The 21721-nt window shown below is 33.0% G+C and overlaps 1 protein-coding gene across 1 annotated transcript in view; it reads left to right on the forward strand.

The window, feature by feature from the left end:
- LOC144250639 (uncharacterized) overlaps positions 1-19916 on the forward strand; it is a 255214-nt gene extending 235298 nt beyond the window's left edge. Inside the window, 2 exon segments of the mRNA XM_077793534.1 lie at positions 18252-19372; positions 19375-19916. Coding sequence (XP_077649660.1) covers positions 18252-19372; positions 19375-19916 — 1663 coding nt within the window.
- Positions 19917-21721: the final 1805 nt, after the last annotated feature.

Here is a 21721-nt window from a genome sequence, read left to right on the forward strand (position 1 = left end):
GCTGTCTGTACTCAATTATAATCACCTTTAAAAAATGAAGTAAATGCACACAAGAACATGCCTATCTTGACTCATTCTGGCCTCATTCATTCCTGGAGTTGATGCCATCTACTGTTATTAGATAGTAGGCTCAGTGGATTCAGACCAGGAGAGCAGCAGTTTCCAATCAGGTGCTCTTGGGTGATAATTGTTTAATCCAACATATGATAAGTTCAAAAGCTATGACTTACACTATCTGATCGAGTTTTAATTTCTGGAACTTGTCATTCTTTCAGATTCATTTCTAGGCTTTCTTCACAGTGCTCAGGAGACTGAGGTTCTGCTTCCACCCAGATAATAAAAAAATCTATTTGGAAATTGCAAGTCACCCTGAAAGCCAGGCAATAGTTACTATGCAGGGTATTGAGACCGTATCTGTACACTGGAAAGGGAGAAGCACTCTAAAATATTGTGTGGAGATTATCTGGAGAGTGGTTTAATGCCCTGCACCTGAAATAAATCTCCTGAGACACCCTTCACTTAAGTCTTTTTTTTTTCTTTGACTATTGGCAATACTGCTACATGATAATGGGCATGCAGTCATTTCTTTTACTTACTCATTTTAACTCCTTGAATTTATATCCAGAATTAATTTAACCATGTTATATGTTATTTCTGTTTTAAATAGTTCAAGGAGTTTACATTATTTTCACAAGTGACTTTTTTAAACTTACATTTTCACCAACAGAGTGCAAGGGTTTTCTTTTTTTCCATATCCATAGTTTCTTGACTCTTTGTTTGGTATTAGATTATTGACAAAATTATTCTCTTTCTTGGGGGGTTGGCACTTGGGATTTAACTCAGACGCACATCCCCAGCCCTGTTTTGTATTTTATTTAGAGACAGCATCTAACTGAGTTGCTTAGTGCCTCACTTTTTCTGAGTCTGGGCATTGAACTCAAGGCCCTCCTGCCTCAACTTTCCAAGCTACCGGGATTACAGGCATGTGCAACAGTGACTACTCTAACACCTGTGTTCAGTATACAATTGTCCACTATTTGACTTGTTTATCAAATATGTCAGTGAAGATTGTGGAGTCCAGTTTGTCAAGTATCCACAGAGAGAGTGTGTGAAAACCTTTTCTGGGAATTAACAAATATATGTGCTTTATAATCCCTTATCTGAACTACTGCTTGGGATTTTAGAAGCCCATTTAGATGCTTGCAAATCAATAGTAAACAAATATTTTGTGATCTAAGGGAGATTTGCATATGATCAGTAAGCTTTATTCCCAGAACTTGAGCATATGGAATGGCTTTTTATTTGGGGTCCTCTGCCTAAGCCTCCTAGTTTTCTTTCTCTAGAGTGTTTTCTTATATGTGAGGTAACTTGTTTCTTCCATTGAATGGAAGATGTTGAGATATTATATCAGTCAATAAAGAAAAATTTTCCTGCTGGGAAAAATTGGCTGTCATGGAATTTTTAGAGGGGCAAGCTGAAGACTGGAGCTCTTTGTGTGCTGAACACCCATAAATGCAAAAACCAAGTTATTTGTGATTTAACTTCTATGTCCCAATCCCAGGGTCTTAAGCCCATGGATGCCCTTGGAAGAACATAGATCTGAGATCCCAGCCTACCCTAGCTTTTTAAGATCATCAAAGGGTAGACATTTTCCAAGTTGTACAGTTTATATAAATCTTTCTACTCATTTTTTTTTTTTTACTTTGCCTAAGAGGAACTTGAAATATAATATTTCCATTTAATGTATTCATTAATGGAAAGTGAGTCAGGAGCTACGACTTATTTATATTCCCAACATTGCCCTCACTTAATGTATGCCTTTTATCATTGGGCTATTATTGTAATCCTGTGTTTTGCAGATTGTACACAAATTATGCCAGTGAATTCTACCCCCAAGTCGATCTTTCTTCAGGTTGGCCATGTCAACCATTCACATGTGATGTTGTTCTTGAGGTGTTTAGATTTATGTTGACCTTTCAATTCCTATTAAGTATACATAAAATTTTACATACATATACATTCATCTATGGATTTTGTTTTTTATTATTATAAAATAAGTTCTTCTGTAAATTCAGAATTTGGGGGTTGCTGGTTTCATATATAACATATAACATTCCAGATGAGTTTTAGAATTTTTTCTCTGGTCACTTCTCTCATTAAAAGTAAAATATGCTAATATTTTAATGAAGTGATATTGTAGATTTAGGGGAAATTTTACATCTTGGTAATGATGAGTTTTATCATGTACACAATGATGTGTATGATAAAGTCTTTTATGTCCTTTTGTATATTTTTATTTTCTCAAACTCTACATATATTTATACATGCATGAATGCAAAATAACACATGTATGTGACATCTACATAAAATTATGTGATGATTCACATATTTGTCAAACTGGATATATGATGATGAAAATGGGTTTTGAAAATCATTTTTCTCACTGTATTCCCTTTGCCTTTCTAACCCTATTCTTGTTATATTTTTCTCAATGTACATTGCCTTTGCTCCATGTCTTGGATTTCAGCTGTTTGGACCAATACGGCCATATCCTTATATGTTATCATGGTTCAGATATGCATTAATTTTAATAAGCATATGCTTCTGCTGGGGAATAGACATGTATTTTCAATAGCCATTTCTTCAAAGAAATAACAATTTTTACTTTCTGTTTAGTTCCTGAGAATTTACTTGCTCCATGTTTTTACTTATACTATTTAATTTTTGTGCCACTGATAGGATTTTAATTGCCATTTTCAAATTTCTAAAGCTATTGAGCTATTTTATATTTACTGAACACTATGTTTCCTTTTAAAAGGTGGCTGTTGAAGTCTCTTCCCTTCCTTTTATTGGCACCAAGGTTTGAATTTAGAGGCAGTTAACCCCTGAACAACATCCTAGATTTTTTAAAATAGTTTCTTTTGATACATGGTCTCACTTGATTGCTTAGGCCCTTACTAAATTTCTGAGACTGGGTTTGGACTAACAATTCTCTTTCCTGAGTATCCTGAGCTGCTTGGAGTATAAAAATCTGCCACCAATCATAGCTATCACTTTCTCTATTTTGGAGTCTCTCTGTTTGAAATTCTTTTTATTTTTATTTACTATTTTGGTGCCCAGTTTTAAAATCAGGGATTCTTAACAACTGTGCAACATCCCCTAATATTTTTATTTTATTTTTAAAATTTTAGACAGGGTCTCTAATTTGCTTATGGGCTTGGATGTGTTGCAAAAGCTTGGGATCCTCTTGCCCTAGCTTCCGTTACTCCTTTTTCATATGTGAGGCATACATTTTGTCATATGTGAGGCAATTAGTTTTTTCCCCAATTTGTTACTTCAGTTTTTACCCTTTAGTGGTATCATAGTATAAATATGATTTGCATTTAAGTATTTTCCTGTTTTGTTATAAAGGTATCATTTAGGGGCTGGGGATGTGGCTCAAGCCATATCGCGCTCATCTGGCATCCGCGGGGTGCTGGGTTTGATCCTCAGCACCACATAAAAAAAATAAAATAAAGATGTTTTGTCCTCTGAAATCTGAAAAATAAATATTAAATAAATTCTCTCTCTCTCTCTTTCTCTCTCTCTCAAAAAAAAAACATAAAGGTATCATTTAACTTTGAAAATAAACAACCATATTTCTGTCTCTTAATGTTATTATTATTTTATTATTCTTCATGATTTAAAAAAGGTGTGTCATACTACTCAGACACATTCACAGCCATTTCTAAAGTTTATTTTGAGTAAGCATCTCACTATGATGCTTAAGCTGATTTTAATTTTGCAATATTTTTTTTTCCAAGTAGCTGGTATTACAATCACCAACCATTATGTACACTGTATAAATTTCTTTCTCATAAAAACTTTGGCATATCTTATATATTTTTTTTATATTAAGGTATATTTTACCAGTGAATGATTTATGAAGTAATACCAGGATGGAAGTAAGTATCACCAAATACACACACACATACATACACACACACACACACACACACACACACACACACACCCCAGTGGAGATATATATATATATATTCACTGGTAAAATATTCACTTTATGAATATAATTTTTTTTCTTTGAAATGACATCATACTATGTTATGAATTCTGTCATTGAACTTGCAATCCAAAAGCATAAGGCACATTTATTGCTAGGATTATTGGCATGCAGCACAACACATGGCTTAAGACATTTTTTAAAATAATTTTCTCCAGTTAAATTATTTGAAAAAATGATGTGGTTCATAATCAAGGCACTTAAAACTGTGCCTGGTGTATTCCCAGTAATTTTTAACTTGAGTTGAATTGGCAAAATTAATATCAATGTTCAGTGTGTGCAAAGGATACCAATAATATAATACAGGCACTCTGGTTTGAATAATTGTCCAATATTAGTCCATATATTTAAGGTTTATTTTCAAGGGTGTTTTATTTAGTGGAGACTTTGCAAAAATAAATCATATTTGGAATTGTTTACTTCATTGTAGAGTATGTACTTGAACGGAATTGTTGACATATGTTTATTCTGTTTGCCATTGGCTTCTGCCATAATGTGCTCATGCACCTGAAACATAAAGGAATAACACCAAGCATTTATCAACAATAATCTCCAGAACTTCGATTTAAAAATAAGATTTTTTATTTGTTAGTTGATTATCACAAGCATGTTTCATAGCTAAAAAAAAAAAATACACAAACAAAAAAAATACTGAGAAATTGGGTAGCCAAAGTCATGAGCACATATCTTTTTTTTTTTTTTATTGTTGGTAGTTCAAAACATTACATCTATTTTGATATATTTCACAGTTTGATTCAAAAGGGTTATGAACTCCCATTTTTACCCCGTATACAGATTGCTGAATCACATCAGTTACATCAATTACATTTCCATTGATTTACATATTGCCATTCTAGTGTCTGATGAATTCTGCTCTCTATCCTATTCTCTACTATCCCCCCTCCCCTCCCCTCCCCTCTTCTCTCTCAACCCCCTTTAATGTAAAACACTTCTTCCACTTGTATTATTCTTTCCTTACCCCTCACTTCCTCTTGTATGTAATTTTGTATAACCCTGAGGATCACCATCCCTTTCCATGCAATTTCCCCTCTCTCTCCCTTTCCCTCCCCCCTCTCATCTCTATTAATGTTGATCTTCTTCTCCTCTTCTTCCTCCCTACTCTGTCCTTAGTTACTTCCCTTATATCAAAGAAGTCATTTGGCATTTGTTTTTTTAAGGATTGGCTAGCTTCACTTAGCATAATCTGCTCTAATGCCATCCATTTCCCTCCGAATTCTATGATCTTGTCGTTTCTTAATGCAGAGTAATACTCCATTGTGTATAAATGCCACATTTTTTTTATCCATTCATCTATTGAAGGGCATCTAGGTTGGTTCCACAATCTTGCTATCGTGAATTGTGCTGCTATGAACATCGATGTAGCAGTGTCCGTGTAGCATGCTCTTATTAGGTCTTTGGGGAATAGACCGAGAAGGGGAATAGCTGGGTCAAATGGTGGTTCCATTCCCAGCTTTCCAAGAAATCTCCATACTGCTTTCCAAATTGGCTGCACCAATTTGCAGTCCCACCAACAATGAACCAGTGTACCCTTTTCCCCACATCCTCGCCAACACTTGTTGTTATTTGACTTCATAATGGCTGCCATTCTTACTGGAGTGAGATGGTATCTTAGGGTGGTTTTGATTTGCATTTCTCTGACTGCTAGCGATGTTGAGCATTTTTTCATGTACTTATTGATTGATTGTATGTCCTCCTCTGAGAAGTGTCTGTTCAGGTCCTTGGCCCATTTGTTGAATGAGCACATATCTTATATGTCTTTGCAAGTCATTCATCAAAAGATGTTAATTTAAAGTAGTAGTTTTTTGTATTTACTACACATGGTAATTTATTTCATATCTTTCAAAGACACACATGCCTGGGTTTCTCTCCAGGGATATGGACTACATTGTTTTAATGCAATATTTATTTATTTTTATTTTTGGAAATTAAGGAGCCCTTCAGGTGATAGTACAGTTTAGCCAGAACTAGGAACCATTGGTTCATAGTTGAAAACACATTAGCTCTGTGTGGTTTCCTTGTGTGTTGTGTGGAGATGTCCACTTCAGCCTTTCATCTGGGTGTATATAGAGAATAGATTTGCCATGTTGAAAAAAAAAATCAAAGAATATTTTTTATATCTCAAGGTGTTTAGTCAAACTCCTTGTGGAGGAAATATTTTTTCAGTATACCTATCTTGTTCTCTTGCTTTTATATTAAACTCTTTTATAAAAATAATATATAGGGTTATTCTAGGTTAAAAATCATAAGTAGACTGGGAACACCAAAAAAAGAGAATAAACTATGTTGAAGATACATTGTGTGTTATGCACATTTTTACTATTATCTCATGATGAAAAATAAAAATGAATCATTTAGCTTTATTTTCAAAACATAGTCCATATTGATTTACCCAAATTATTCCCTATTAAACACACACACACACACACACACATACACACACACACAAACTTGAATGTTCTTAAAAGTTTGAATAGGAAAAAAATAGTAAAGGATATTGTGCTTCTATAGCATAGGTGTAATTCTTCAGTTTCTTAATTCTTAGAAAATTTTTTATGATTATTTTTTGGTGCTGGGAATTAAACCCACAGTCTTTTGCATTCAATTGAACTATATCAAGAGCCCTAGAAAAGTTTCATGATTATTGTGTCCTGGGGAAAATCTGAATTCTTACGGCAGGCTGTTGTGATTCTAAGTTTAAAACCTGAATAACCTTTTAGTACCTGTGGCATTGTAAAGTTTTACTAATTTAGAATAAAAATAAAAATTGTTCTCTGAAAGAAAAGAAAAAAAAACATAAAATGCAAAAATATCTCCAGTTCCATATCCTTCCTTGTGTCTCAGCAATTGGCAATACTCTTTTATAACTGTCCTTATGAAGAGGCAGTATCTCTTTGCCAATATGTGAATTTAAAAATGGCTACTATATTACACCAAGTAGAAGAGAGAGAATATGCAAATGTACTGGTATTGTGCTTACATCTAAAGTGTCTTGAATTCTTCCTGTTTTTGTCTTTGTAAACCTCATCATCTTGAGAAGAAGAAGCTAATATTAAGCTTATGAAGGAGAAGAGGCTATGTGGATGAGAATGAAAAGACCACAGTGGACAGCCATCTCTCTTCCAGAAACAGGGTAACCATGTCAAATAGCTGAGCTTACACTTGTAAAGTATCTGCTGAAATCAGAATAGCCCAGATAAACCCAGACCAAATTTGCCTTGCTCATAAACTGCTCATTTGAATCATGAATTAGTTTGCTGGTAGTTTGTGATACTTAACAGCTTTTTAATACTTAATAGCTTAAATACATTTAATAGAAACAGGAAGCCAGAATTCAAAACATGCTAATTTCAAGTTAACTGCATAGATTTAGGCTTGGAAAAAGTACTAATTTATTTTTTTTTATGTTGAAAGTCCTATAAAATTATATTAATGCCAAAATTCATGTAGACATGAAAATTTTATTAGTACTTTAACTCAGATCATACTCTGTAACAAATATAAACCAGACAACCATAGCTGGATCACTAGGATGAAGGCCCAATGGCAAAACAAACAAAAAATTGATCTTTTGGTTCACAACTAAATTTCAGTTTCAAGGTGTAGATAGATATGAAGACATGAGGACACTTTTCCGTGGATTTGCATCATCCTTTGTTTTCTGTCTAATATATGAAAAGGCTACTGACCTTAACAGTTTTCAGTTTGGAAGAATGGCCTACCTTAGGCAACTCTCACCTTATAGCACACTCCTGGGTCTAAAAATACCATTTCTTTCTCATTTGGTTTAAAGGAGAAATATTGTTAAGGAACACATATTTCCTCACTTCTGATAAGAAAGGAGGGTTTTAGTCATTCAATTATCTGCAGTTCAGAGAATCACAGCATATCAGATATACACTTGTGATGTGACAGCCATTTGCCACATGTGCTAATGAGTTCTAGGAATGTGGTTGATCTTCATTGAGAAGTATTAGAAGTAGAAAGAAGTGTGAGATTTGAAAAATTAATAAAAAATACATGTAGTTAACTAACAATTTTCATTGTTTCTATATTGGAATGATAAAATTATGGATATTTGGGTTAAAATATTTTAAAAAATTACTTAGAAATTATAAGCATGATTTTATTATATAATGTAATGTTTAATTATTTTATAACTTAAATTATTATAAAGTACCAATTATTTGTAATAACCTATAAATTATAAGATTTTATAGGAATTTATTTATACATTCTTATAATTATTTATTTTATTTGTTTTCCTTACAAACTCTAAAAGTTCAGTTATACATATACTTATCATTTTATTTCTTCCAAATATGATGCTGTAGAAGATTGTCTACTTTTTCTAAAATCTAGTTGCTTCAAAATTTCTGAACATGAGCTGGGTGTGTTGCTGCATACCTGTAATGCTGGTGAATCAGGATACTAAAGAAAGTTAATCATAAGCTTAGGGACAGCCTCAAAGACTTAGTGAGATTCTGGCAAAAAAAAAATATTGAAAAGAACTGGAGATGTTCCTCAGTAATGCATTCCTGGGGTCTATCTCTGGAACAAACACAAACAAACAAACAAAGAAAAAGCCTTATTTAGCCAGAGTATGAAGGTTATGAAATCCAAAAATGTAAAGTAATTCTCACTCTATTATTTGCATTTGTGAATCTGTCATTGGTATTACTGTCATTGATAATTGATATAAAATTATATTCAACATTAAATACTTATGTCCCCTTTTATGGCCAGGTATTCTTGCACATAGAAAGCTCTGTCTGAGAAGGAATATAATTAATGTTTTGTTATTTTGGGGTCCTACAGCCTGAATTGAAATTACTCACCTTACACTCTCAGGCACAGGGGTCTAAGCATGGTATTTTTCTATTCAGGTACAAAATTATAAAATAAAAATGATTGAGGTGATAATTATTGAATCAGAGGAAAAACCAAAGAAAAGAGTTAAGGCTTCAAAATCTGGGAAACAATTCATCTCTGTCTCTGGCAAATCTCTTGATCCATCTCTAGGTTTTTGGATGCCTGGGTGGCTCTGTAATGGGCCCTTTCCTTCTGACTTTCAGGGTCTAGAGTATTTAAAAATAAGAAGTCTTCAGGGCTGGGCATTATAAAATAAAAACAAATGGGCTGAGTAAAAGTATTCATAAGTAATTGTGAGAACCTGCACTTTCCTAAGGTCACCTTTGTAATCTTTTCACCCTAATCTAAATTTGATAGAGCTCAATATACTGCCACATCTGTCCCTAAGAATGGGATTGACAGTCAGGATTTTACTTTTCGTCTTCTGAATGGTGACCTGTGTCTGTCCTGAAACCAGCTCTGTACTTTCTACCTACACCCCTTAAGAGTGGTTGTTAAATACAGGATCAGGACATGAGAATTTTGACTCATATAAATAATTCATATTTGAGAGGAGTTGTGGTCCAAGGAGTTTTCAGTTTCTCTTTCCTTATCAGGGGGCACCCACTTTTTTAAGTGCATCTTCCAATGTAGGCAAGCATGATTTTCTAAATGCCATATTTTCTCTGCTATATATTATGAAGTATTGTTCCCTGGAATATTTCAAATTACACGGAGTTTTAATTCATTTTTTTCTTCTTAGTTTTGTGTGGAATTTTAAAAAGTGAGTGTGTGTGTGCATTTGTGTGGTTGTACTTTTACATGAGAGGAACATGTTGTTATAACATGAAACTCTTTAAAAATTATTTGTACCTAATGTCAGGTGTGAAGATGCAAGTTCATAACCTCAGCATTTTAATAGGCTGATGTGAGAGAATTAATATATTGAGAATAAAAAATATAAAGGGGAGGTGAATGTTGCTCAGTGTGTAGGCACTGCTGAGTTTAATCCTTGATATTAAAATAAAAAAAAATCTTTGATCTTTTGTTTATTTGTCTTTCATAAGCATAGACAGCAAGTTTAGGTGCCCCTTAAGAAAGTTTAGAGTGTGATGTCTCTTCAGTATCTGCCATGCCTTTGAGTGGCTATGGGGTAAAAATTACATGAAGCTGACCCAAGGTGTCCATAGGTTCCGTGTTTGTTGAATTACCTAGAGAGTGCCAACCTGTGTGTAATCCTCTCTTCCTACACAGCAGCTTGTCATCAGGGAATGGAACAATTTGTTGGACTAGCTGGATACTCTAGATACTCTAGAGTTTACAGGAATATTCTTTATAGATTTCATCTAAATAGTTCAGATAATTGGAATATTAATATTATCTTTCCCAAATATTAGGTTCAGCTCCCCTGAAACACATTACTGCTCAGATCTATTGATTCTGTAACTGAAAAGAGAAAGGCAAATATGATTTTTGTCCTCCTTTTTCTTACTCATGTAGGGAAGATTCATTATGAGGTACCAGAATTTGAAAGGAGAATAAGCTGCAGCAAGGATTTAGAAAAAAAAAAAAAAATCCTAGTGTGTTTATGCAAATGTCTTCAAGAAAAAACTCACTATATGCTTATTGGAAGACATAATGTAATGCTTCAAGTTTGGGGTGGTAACTAAATATTTAAGTAAATAGGATGGTGGATTGAGCATGTCTCACTTAGTCTAATATTTTTATTACCTATAAAATGCAATTTATCATGAATATTTGAAAGATTAAGAAAAGTTGCCAAAGAGAAAAGATAGAGGCAAATTTCAAATAAAATTGTATTCAAACTAAGGTAATTTTTTGAGCCTGAAAAAGAACATCACTGAAGGTTAAGTTAGATTTTAGGTGTATCTGTGGCTATAATTTTCATTGCTGTGGAGCTATTTCTAGAATGTCAGATTGGAAAAAAATTCAGAGATAGGTAATAAGCAGCTTTTGTTTTTCTAAATCTATTTTGCAATACTTCAAATTCATCAAACATAAGATATGGATGCATCCAAAATCTTAGGCTGTCAAGGGTTTCTTTTTAGAAGAAATAGCAAATAAATAAGGTGAAATAAAAATGGACCAAAGGAGGTTAGAACATTCATATCTTTCTGGGCATATTATGACATGCCAGTAATTACAACAACCTGGAGATTGAGGAAGAAAGATCAAAGCTGAAACATAGTGTAGCAACTTATTGAGAAACTGTCTCAAAAAAATAAAATAAATAAATAAAAGACCTAGAATATATCTTAGTTGTAGAATACCCCTGTACATATATATATATATATATATATATATATATTAATCAAAATTCCAAATGAAGTATGGTTTACCCTGAAGCCAATGAATACTTAGGAGTTTTACGAAAATTGTGTGTATGTTGGTTTGGGCTGCCATGAGATTGCTCAGTATTCTAAGGGTTTCATATAAAGGAAATTATCTAGAGAATAGCGACCTTTTTTTTTTTTTTTTTTTTAACAAATATTTTGTTCTTACCCCTGAATGTAAAAGTGTTAAATTAAATATTATTTTATGTAAAACAATGGGAATATTCAAAATGAGTATCTGAATCAGCATATTTAAAATAGTGAGGATCTTCTAATTCATATTGGGAAAGGGGCTCTTCTATGGCAGAACATAAAAATTGGAGGTAATATCTTCAACCACTTATTTCCTAAAATGGCCTATATAGTGTCCCATTTTCCTCTGACATTTTTTTATATTCTATGCAAGGTTTCAATTATCAGCTTCCAGATTTATATAATTTATAACAAGCTGGTATACATAAGTGTGTTCTTTTTTATCAGTATAAGTAACTTGAGTGAGTAAATGTAGAGACCCCTAATTTATAGGAAATTAATTATAAATATAAATATTGTTCTATTCTGAGGCTTAAACCAGTCACCTCAGTAAAATTTAATAGTAGTGAATACCAAACTTGTGAGATCTGTACTGAATGATATCAGAACTGAATTATTACACTACTAGTTGTTGAAATATTGGTTGTTATGCAAGTTTGCACATTTGGTATCAAAGGTGGTTGCAGAGTCAGGAATGGTGGCACAAACCTGTAATCTTTGTGATGTGGAAAAATGTGATGTGGAAAATGTGATGTGGAAAAATGAGGTTGGAAGAAAGTAAATATGATTCAAGACTCAGTAATTCAGAGACCCTAAGCAACATTGTAAGCCCATTTATTACAATAAAAAAATCAAAACTTCTTGAAATTCATTTCAGGGGTAGAGTGCCCCTGGATTAAATCTCTAAATTAAAAAAAAAATAATAATGAATCAGAAGAAAGACATCACAGATCAGAATGTTATACTAATTTCATGTATGTGTTTGTTCACTAGTGATAACTGAGACCCTGGTAAAAGGAGTATTTCCAAGCTGTCAGAGAGGCACTTAGGGTGCAGGAGTCTTTCAGAATTTTTTTCTTAACTGCTTAGTATTCTATCAATTTCTACTTTGAAATGAGCCAAGTGAGGATACAGTTTCACAGTGAGAGTGGTTTTACAAATATGGGAATGTTAAACCTGATATGTCAGTTTCCTTATGAACTGAGAGATTAATAGTCTATTCACTTAATTTGCTTTTTTTATTTTTATTTTTTGTTATAACTTTGTGCCATGTGATTCAAGTTGACCCAAGTACCTAAATGTTTTGTAATAGTTTGACAGTTAAAAATTTTATTCTTTTGTTTCAGAAGTGAGTTGTGATGTTTTAAAAGTAATTTTTTAAATACAGTATAGATTTATGGTATATTTAAATAATGAGAAGATAGACAACTTTGGAGATAAACATTCAAATAATTATGTGGACTGTTGAAAGTTTTGGTGTGTCTTTAGCGATCTCTTATGTCTTCTACACACTAAGGTAACCACCATCATTTGAGTATTGTTATTACTTATAATTTTGTTGTGCATATCATAAGTATCATTGCTTTGCTTGGTTGTGCTTCTTTTGAATATTCAATAACTAATTGCAACTATTATTTATCGTTTGGAATTATGTTGGATTTTTTCCCACTTTTTTTGCTTCAGTGTTTTGCTTCACATGTGCTACTCCCTGGGTTTTATTATAACAAAATGATCCAACAGTTTTACTGCTTATAATGAATTATTGGGGCTGGGGATATAGCTCAGTTGGTAGAGTGCTTGTCTTTCATGCATAAGGACTTGGGTTCAGTCCTGGGCACCACAAAAAAGTATCTTATTGAATGTTTGACATCACTACCATATGTGAAAGCCACCTCTTTTAACTCTCATTAATATTTGTAGAAATTAAGTACTATGTCATCAATCATATGGTTTATGTAATATGTATTTCTTCCTTTTTATTTCAGGAACCACTGACATTAAGAGATGTGGTCATTGAATTTTCAGAAGAGGAATGGAAATTCCTGGACCCCTCTCAGCAGACTTTATATGGAAATGTGATGTTAGAGAACTGTAAAAACCTACTCTTTATTGGTGAGCCTAAATTTCATTCAGAATTTTTAATTCAAAACCAATATTTATTTTTTTAACTTTATAGAGTATCTTATGGTAGTTTCTATTCTGTGTTAAAAAGTTTGTTTCTTGTTTTTAGTAAAAAGATTGGGCATTTGTTTATGTAGAAAAGAAAATGTTAAAGATTTTTTTCTTTTTAGGTGTAACTTATCTTTTCTAAGTAGTGATTACAATGTAGAGAATGAAAATGGTTTCAAAGTATTTTAGTGTTTTTGTCTAGAAAAAAAATGTTTTAGAAAATAATTTTGTAGACTCTTATAGGATATTTTCTCTTTCTTTTTTTCCTAATGAGGGTAACATTAAAAATAATTCTTATAGTTAACAAGAAAATAACAAAATGTGACATATTTCATCAAAAAAATATTGATGTCTCTATGTAATCTTTGGTCACCACTTGGTCTCCAATGAAATAACCTTGGGATTTGAAGACAAAAGTGCTATTTTTTTCTAATTTTTTTTCAATTTTCTACATTGATATTTAGTTTATTAAATACATTTCAGGTGGTTTTCTGGCATTACTTAGATAATTAACAACATCAATTTTTGAACTCTCAATTACTAGTATTACATTGTTTGCTTGAGTTGATTGTACTTTTTATTGTGTGAGCTATTATTTTCATTGGGATATTTCTATTCAAAATCTGTTCAATTAGATCATTATAGTCATTTTGGAAAATATTTGGAAGTTAAAAAGTAAACAAAAAAAGGTGATGTGCAATGATATATAAATTTAATTCCATATAACTGGAAAGCTGAGACAGTGGAATGCCAGTTTAAAATAAATTTCAGCATCTTTTTCATAAACTGTCTTCAAAAAAAGTATATAGATATAGATATAGAAATATAGAAATGCCTATGGATCTAGTTTGGTGATAGAATACCCCTGGGTTCTCTTATGAAATAATCCCCCCAAAGATAAAAATATAAATAAACAAATAAGAGATATTCATTTCCTGAAACATTTGAGTCACAGGTGGATTCTGAATATGTTGAAGTGAAGGGCTATGATTTGACATTGTTGTAGTAATATTAGTCAGTTTGCATTTTGTCCTCATCTGTGGTGCTATAATTTCTTAAGATAATTTTCAAAATTCTCAAAGCTTTAGTCATCATGTTGTAGTAAATTCTATGTATTTCTTGAGTAATAATCACCTTGAATCATACTGTTCTGTGGCTATTCCCCCCCACTTTGATAAAGTTTTATATAATTCCAGAGTTATTCACCATATTAAGTGAAATAACTTCTTATTATTTTTTTAGGTATGTCTTCTAATCAAAACCAAGAATTTTCAGGAGAGCAAGAAATACAATATTTTTTGCAAAACTTGAAAAAGCAAAGGTATGGAAAGCAGGACAGTTAATACTTGGTTTTAAACAAGAAATTGAAATTGAAAGAGAGGGAAGTTCAGAATTTGTCTTAATGAATGGAAAAAAAAACATGAAAATTATTTATTCAAAAAATTACAAGTTCATCAGGTTATATTATTACAAAAATCTCAGAAGACTGACTGCTCATCTAGTGCCATTCAGTTTTTCTTCCATTAAAACTTTAAATTACACTATTGTAATTGTAAAATTTTTACTACTCAGTATTTTTTGTAAAACCACTTGCAATACACAATATTTTAAATTGCAAAAACATGTATCAAATTACATTTACAAAATGTTTACAGGGCATTATGAAGCTGTATCTTAAAAATACCTTTAGGATAATAAAGACTCAACCAGTTTGCTCAGCTTTAGAAATAGGATTAGAATAGAAATAGGCATTTTAATGAAAAAAAAAAAAACTCAAAAAGTTATAAAATGCTTATAGTTAGTTATGTTTTTAGAACTTTTAATAATCTCTACATAAGCGCAGGTTAGAGAAAAGTGTACAGATCATTAATTTAAAGTTGCAGCATTCTAATCTGTCTTTTTAATAAAGTAATAAAAAGAGATTTTCTACACAATATAGACAAATTGTCTAATTTAAACACATGCATACTATTTCTACTTAAAAGAAATACATGCAGATTAAGGATATGCAGAAACAAGCCTTAGTAAGACATTTCTGTTGAAAAGAACAATTCAGTAATTAAATGTGCTTACAGTAAAAGTCTGGTAGGTATTGCTTTTAAATGCAATAATAATTAAGCAAAAAAAAAAAAAAGAAGAGAAGCAGTTGAATCTTTCTAAAACACATCAAATAAGCATACAGCTCATCTGTCATGTATGACAATCCAAACACAGGAAAGTCCCAGGAACTTTTAGCACACACAGTCTCCCAGAAAGCCCACAGCCCAAATGGCTTGCAGGAATCACACTCACAGCCCCAATGGCTTGCAGGAATCACACCTCAAAAGCAGACATTGAGGGTCTTGTGAGAATTGTGAAAGGCTTCTGACACTTTTCTGGGATCTTGCTAGGGTGTATAAAACAAGCCTGAGATAGAAGTAGTAGGGATGGTGTGGGGCAAATGAAGAACAATGAAGGGCTTAAGCTAATAATTGTATAACCCTTTGAGAAAAGTAAAGCGGCCACAGTGGTGATTTAAGACAACCTTTGAATGAGGAATGGCTTACCATTAAACTTCTCCTCTGTAAGAAAAAAAAAAAAAAAGATCTATAATGTCTTTGTCATGATTCTGTCTACCCTTGTAGAAGTCCACTTTTGTAGAACCTTCTCCCTGAAACTTGACAGTTTGAGTCAAAGGTGCTTGTAAATATTTATTTATAACTTTAATTCAAACTGAAGCAGTCTTTGTGTAGTTACCAATGTATTTATGGCTCTTAAGTTAGCATAATTATTCCATGTCATGGGTCATCAAGCATTCCACCTGAGTAATTTATTTTTTGGAAGGTGATGAGCCATCTGAAAAAAAAAATATCTGAAATAATTAGTAAAGAAATATAAGACCAGGCAAGAACTTATGTTAAAACAGGTAAAACATCTTATAGATTCTCTAGACCACATAAGTTCTGCTAGATAATTTTTCCAGTTCTTTATTTAAGGGATTTTGTATCAAAGTAGGAATAAGATTTCAACAGGAAGAGTCTTTCTTGAGACAGGTTGATTGGCATTCTGACATGTCTCACCCATCTCTGTGATGCTAAGTGGCTATATGGCTCCAATGGATGATACCATCTCCAGTGCCATGATTAATTTAGACAAAACTAGGTAGTATATAACATGTACTGGCCAGTCTCAAACCAGCTGGATTTCAACTGTGAGTTCCCAGATACCAGATTTTTTTCCCTAAAGGCTTCCATGCTTTTTTTTTTTTAATTTCATGCACAGTTTATAGATATCTTTCAGCACCTCCATCTGATATGCACTGCTTCATCTTTCATATCAACAGGGATTTTGACCAGACTCCAAGTGAATATCCCAAAATATCTATGCATTTTTGTGTTTTTGGGTGGAATAAGAAAAACTTTCCAAGTGTGAGAAACAGAGACTTCCTGGATCCTATACATGTCCCTAATGAATTAATCCTGTTGCCATTAGATTTTTCTGAGGCCCTAGGAATAGTTATCTGTGCATCTCAAGGAATATGTTTTCAACAAATCAAAAGTATTCTCTAACTTATTTCAGTGAGCTAGTTACATAGAAAGAATTTTAAAAACACCCTCAGTGATAGATATTTTTGCTGGAAAGTTGAGCAGCCCAGCTCAGATGAAGTTTTCTCTTTGGCTTAATGAAGAATGCTCTGGCACATCAGGGCAATAATATGTCCCAGTGCCTGCAGGATTCCCCACAAATTAAAACTAGACAATATTGTGTTGGAGGAAAGGTGGAACTGTAGGCATGTGGGGCATTGGCTAAGCTGGAGAGAGACAAGAACACATATGGCAGTCACATTTGAGGACCTGTGTGTGCATCTAAGTATATTTGAACAGCATTTGTAATTATACCGTTCCTCTAAAAAATGAAAAATTTGCAATGGAGTCTATTTCATGCTTTAGTTAGTCACTGGAATAATTTAAAATTCACCATTGAGTAAATATACACTTAGACAAGATAGAAGAAAAAGAAGACGAAATTTCTGAGTTTTAGTAGTGTCTCTGACTGTTACTTTACAAAAATAATGAAATGAACAGTTTCTCCTTGTGGCAATGCATGGAATTATAACGAATGTGGGAGTATTTGTACTTACCTAATATTGCTTAATTTAAAAGTAGAAAGAATTTTAAAAAACACCCTCAGTGATACTCAGAGAGACCTATATTTATGATAAATCTTTTAGGACCTGTAGACAGTCTCTACCCTAGGTAATTCGCAGCATACTAGATTTGGTGTAAAACAATGCAAATTCTGTGAAAGTCATTAAAATTTTCTTTTTTTTTAAATCCTAGAAATCACCCATGCCATTGTTTAAAAGAGCTTTTCAATGAGAAAAGTGTAAAAGTTTTTAATCCATACCCAAAATTTATTTATCCAAGCTTTTATACTCAAGAGACAAATTACAGCTATAAGGTATGTGAAATCATTTTTAATAAAACTACAAGAATTTCTGAACCCCAGAGAATTAATATTGGTGGGAAGCTCTACAAGTTAAAAAAATTTGTAAAAGCATTTAAAAATTCCTCAATTCTTTTTCAGAGCAGTGATAAATCCTCCATAAGTAAACAATGGAAAAAATATTTTACTCAAATTCTATGTGTTACTAAAAACAATAGGCTTTGCAATGGAGATATACCTTATAAATTGAAGAAATGTGAAAATGTATTTAAGTGTTGCTCAAACCTCTTTAAACACTATAGTAATCATACTGGAGAGAAAATCTGGAAATGTAAAGAAAGTGTCAAAGCTTTTAATAAAAAATCACACCTTCCTGAACACCAGAAAATTTATACTGGAGAAAAGCCATACAAATGTGAAGAATGTGGCAAAGCTTTTAATCAAATATCACCCCTGACTGAACACCAGAGAATTCATACTGGAGAAAAGCCATACAAATGTGAAGAATGTGGCAAAGCTTTTAATCAAATATCACCCCTGACTGAACACCAGAGAATTCATACTGGAGAAAAGCCATACAAATGTGAAGAATGTGGCAAAGCTTTTAATCAAAAATCACCCCTGACTGAACACCAGAGAGTTCATACTGGAGAAAAGCCATACAAATGTAAAAAATGTGGCAATGCTTTTAATCAAAAATCAAAACTTACTCGACACCAGAGAGTTCATACTGGAGAAATGCCATACAAATGTGAAGAATGTGGCAAAGCTTTTAATAAAAAATCATACCTTATTCGACACCAGAAAATTCATACTGGAGAAAAGCCATACAAATGTAAAGAATGTGGCAAAGCTTTTAATCAAAAATCAAACCTTACTCAACACCAGAGAATTCATAATGGAGAAAAGCCATACAAATGTGAAGAATGTGGCAAAGCTTTTAATCAAAAATCATGCCTTACTCAACACCAGAGAATTCATACTGGAGAAAAGCCATACAAATGTGAAGAATGTGGCAAAGCTTTTAATATAAGTTCAAACCTTACTCAACACCAGAGAATTCATACTGGAGAAAAGCCATACAAATGTGAAGAATGTGGCAAAGCTTTTAATAAAAAATCATGCCTTACTGAACACCAGAGAATTCATACTGGAGAAAAGCCATACAAATGTAAAGAATGTGGCAAAGCTTTTAATCAAAAATCACCCCTGACTGAACACCAGAGAGTTCATACTGGAGAAAAGCCATACAAATGTAAAAAATGTGGCAACGCTTTTAATCAAAAATCAAAACTTACTCGACACCAGAGAGTTCATACTGAAGAAATGCCATACAAATGTGAAGAATGTGGCAATGCTTTTAATAAAAAATCAAAACTTACTCGACACCAGAGAGTTCATACTGGAAGAATGGCATACAAATGTGAAGAATGTGGCAAAGCTTTTAATAAAAAATCATACCTATTCGACACCAGAGAATTCATACTGGAGAAAAGCCATACAAATGTAAAGAATGTGGCAAAGCTTTTAATCAAAAATCAAACCTTACTCTACACCACAGAATTCATACTGGAGAAAAGCCATACAAATGTGAAGAATGTGGCAAAGCTTTTAATCAAAAATCATGCTTTACTCAACACCAGAGAATTCACACTGGAGAAAAGCCATACAAATGTGAAGAATGTGGCAAAGCTTTTAATAAAAAATCATGCCTTATTCAACACCATAGAATTCATACTAGAGAAAAACCATACAATTGTGAAGAATGTGGCAAAACTTTTAATCAAAAATCATGCCTTACTGAACACCAGAGAATTCATACTGGAGAAAAGCCATACAAATGTAAAGAATGTGAAAAAGCTTTTAATCGAAAATCACACCTGACTGAATACCAGAGAGTTCATACTGGAGAAAAGCCATACAAATGTAAAAAATGTGGCAACGCTTTTAATCAAAAATCAAAACTTACTAGACACCAGAGAGTTAATACTGGAGAAAGGCCATAAAAATGTGAAAAAAGGTGACAAAGCTTTTAATCAAAAAATCACACCTTACTCGACACCAGAGGCTTCATAGTGGAAAAATGCCATACAAATGTACAGAATGTGGTAAAGCTTTTAATCAAAAATCATGCCATATACTCAACACCAGAGAACTGATACTAGGGAGAAATCATACAAATATCTATAGTGTAGCAAAGCTTCTAATTGAAAGTCACTTCTTAGTCAACATCAGAGACTTCTTATGAGCGAAAAGCCATACAAATTTGAGATTGTGGGAAAGAGTAATCAAATATAACTTATTTGACACCAGAGAATTAATATTAGGAAAAAGCCATACAAGTTTAAAGAATGTGGCAAAGCTCTTTATCAAAGATCACACATTTCTCAACACCAAAGAATTCATACTGGGGAGAAAACATGCAAATGCAAAGAATGTTGCAAAGCTATTCTATTAGGAAAAGTATTGTTGTTCACCAAATATTTATACTGGATAAGAACCATGTAAATGTTAAGAATGTGGCAAATTTTAAGTATGCTTCAAGTGTTAACAAGAAACAGTTCATTCATACTTGCAACAATTCTCACAAATCCATAGACTGTAAGAGTCATTTCATCCTTTTTTCCTGTAAGATCAAACCTCATTGGTCACCAGAAACTTCATACTGGGAAGAACAATTACAATTGCACAGAGATAGCTCCGCAGCACTGACTTCATAAAATTCCAACCCTTGCCCAACTGGCGATTATTCATTAGCCAATGGAAGTGGGCAGGAAGCATGATTGGATGCTCCGGCTTCTTCTGTGGACCTCTCTAGGTTAAATTGTCATTTTCTCAGTTTCTCTGTATTGATTGAATTCAAATCATCTTTCTTTTTTTCAAAAGCAATATTTGGATTTAAAGGCCTAATTGTACCAAACCAACACATTAATAAAATTATCTTATGCCTGAAGTCTATGATCACATCAATAGTTTTCCCATAATCTCAGCTGGACAGAATCGTCCTATGTCAATGTCTTATTTATTTATTTTATTTTATTTTGGGTGTATACTGAGGATTAAATTCAGGTGCACTCATCCACTAAGCCACATCCCAGCCCTATTTTGTATTTATTTAGAGACACAATTTCACTGAGTTGCTTAGGGTATCACTTTTACTACTAAGACTGGATTTGAACTTGTGGTTCTCCTGCCTCAGCCTCCTGCACTACTTGGATGCAAGGCATGCATCCCTGAACGCAGAAATCCATGTCTTTTGCTTTGTAGTTAATTAAAAAATTTTACTCAGGATTTCATGTCCATAAAAAGCATTCAAAAGATGGTTTTGTCACACTTCAGTCATCAGATTCTGGCTTTTAAAATGTCCTGCATGATACATCTTAGCTTTCTACATCAAATGCAGAGTTCAAAAGTTTGAAACCTAGTGGCTGAGAAACAAAGATATAGAACAGCAAAATGCAACACATGTTGTGGTTAAATCCACACATGTCATGGGTATAAATGCTCACACTAAATAGACATCAAGAGGCCTGTACATGACCCCTGAGGGTCCTAGGCCTCCATTCAGACTTTGAGCCCCTGAGCCTTCAGAGGGTCTGCACAAATGAGAAAGAAGCATACTACCTTTTCCCACCCCTAAACATACTATACCGTTTACTAGACAGACCAGAGGAAGCACTGTGTGTCTTTGTATCAAAGTGTGGTTCTATTTGCATACATATGACATCTGTTTTAGAGAACACTGGGACAGTACCTGATGAAACATAGTTGCTTTTTTTTTCTCTTAATAGAAAACCACAGCCCTGCACAT

Source organism: Urocitellus parryii, chromosome 16 (assembly GCF_045843805.1).
Source record: "Urocitellus parryii isolate mUroPar1 chromosome 16, mUroPar1.hap1, whole genome shotgun sequence".
Classification (NCBI taxonomy): Eukaryota; Metazoa; Chordata; class Mammalia; order Rodentia; family Sciuridae; genus Urocitellus; species Urocitellus parryii.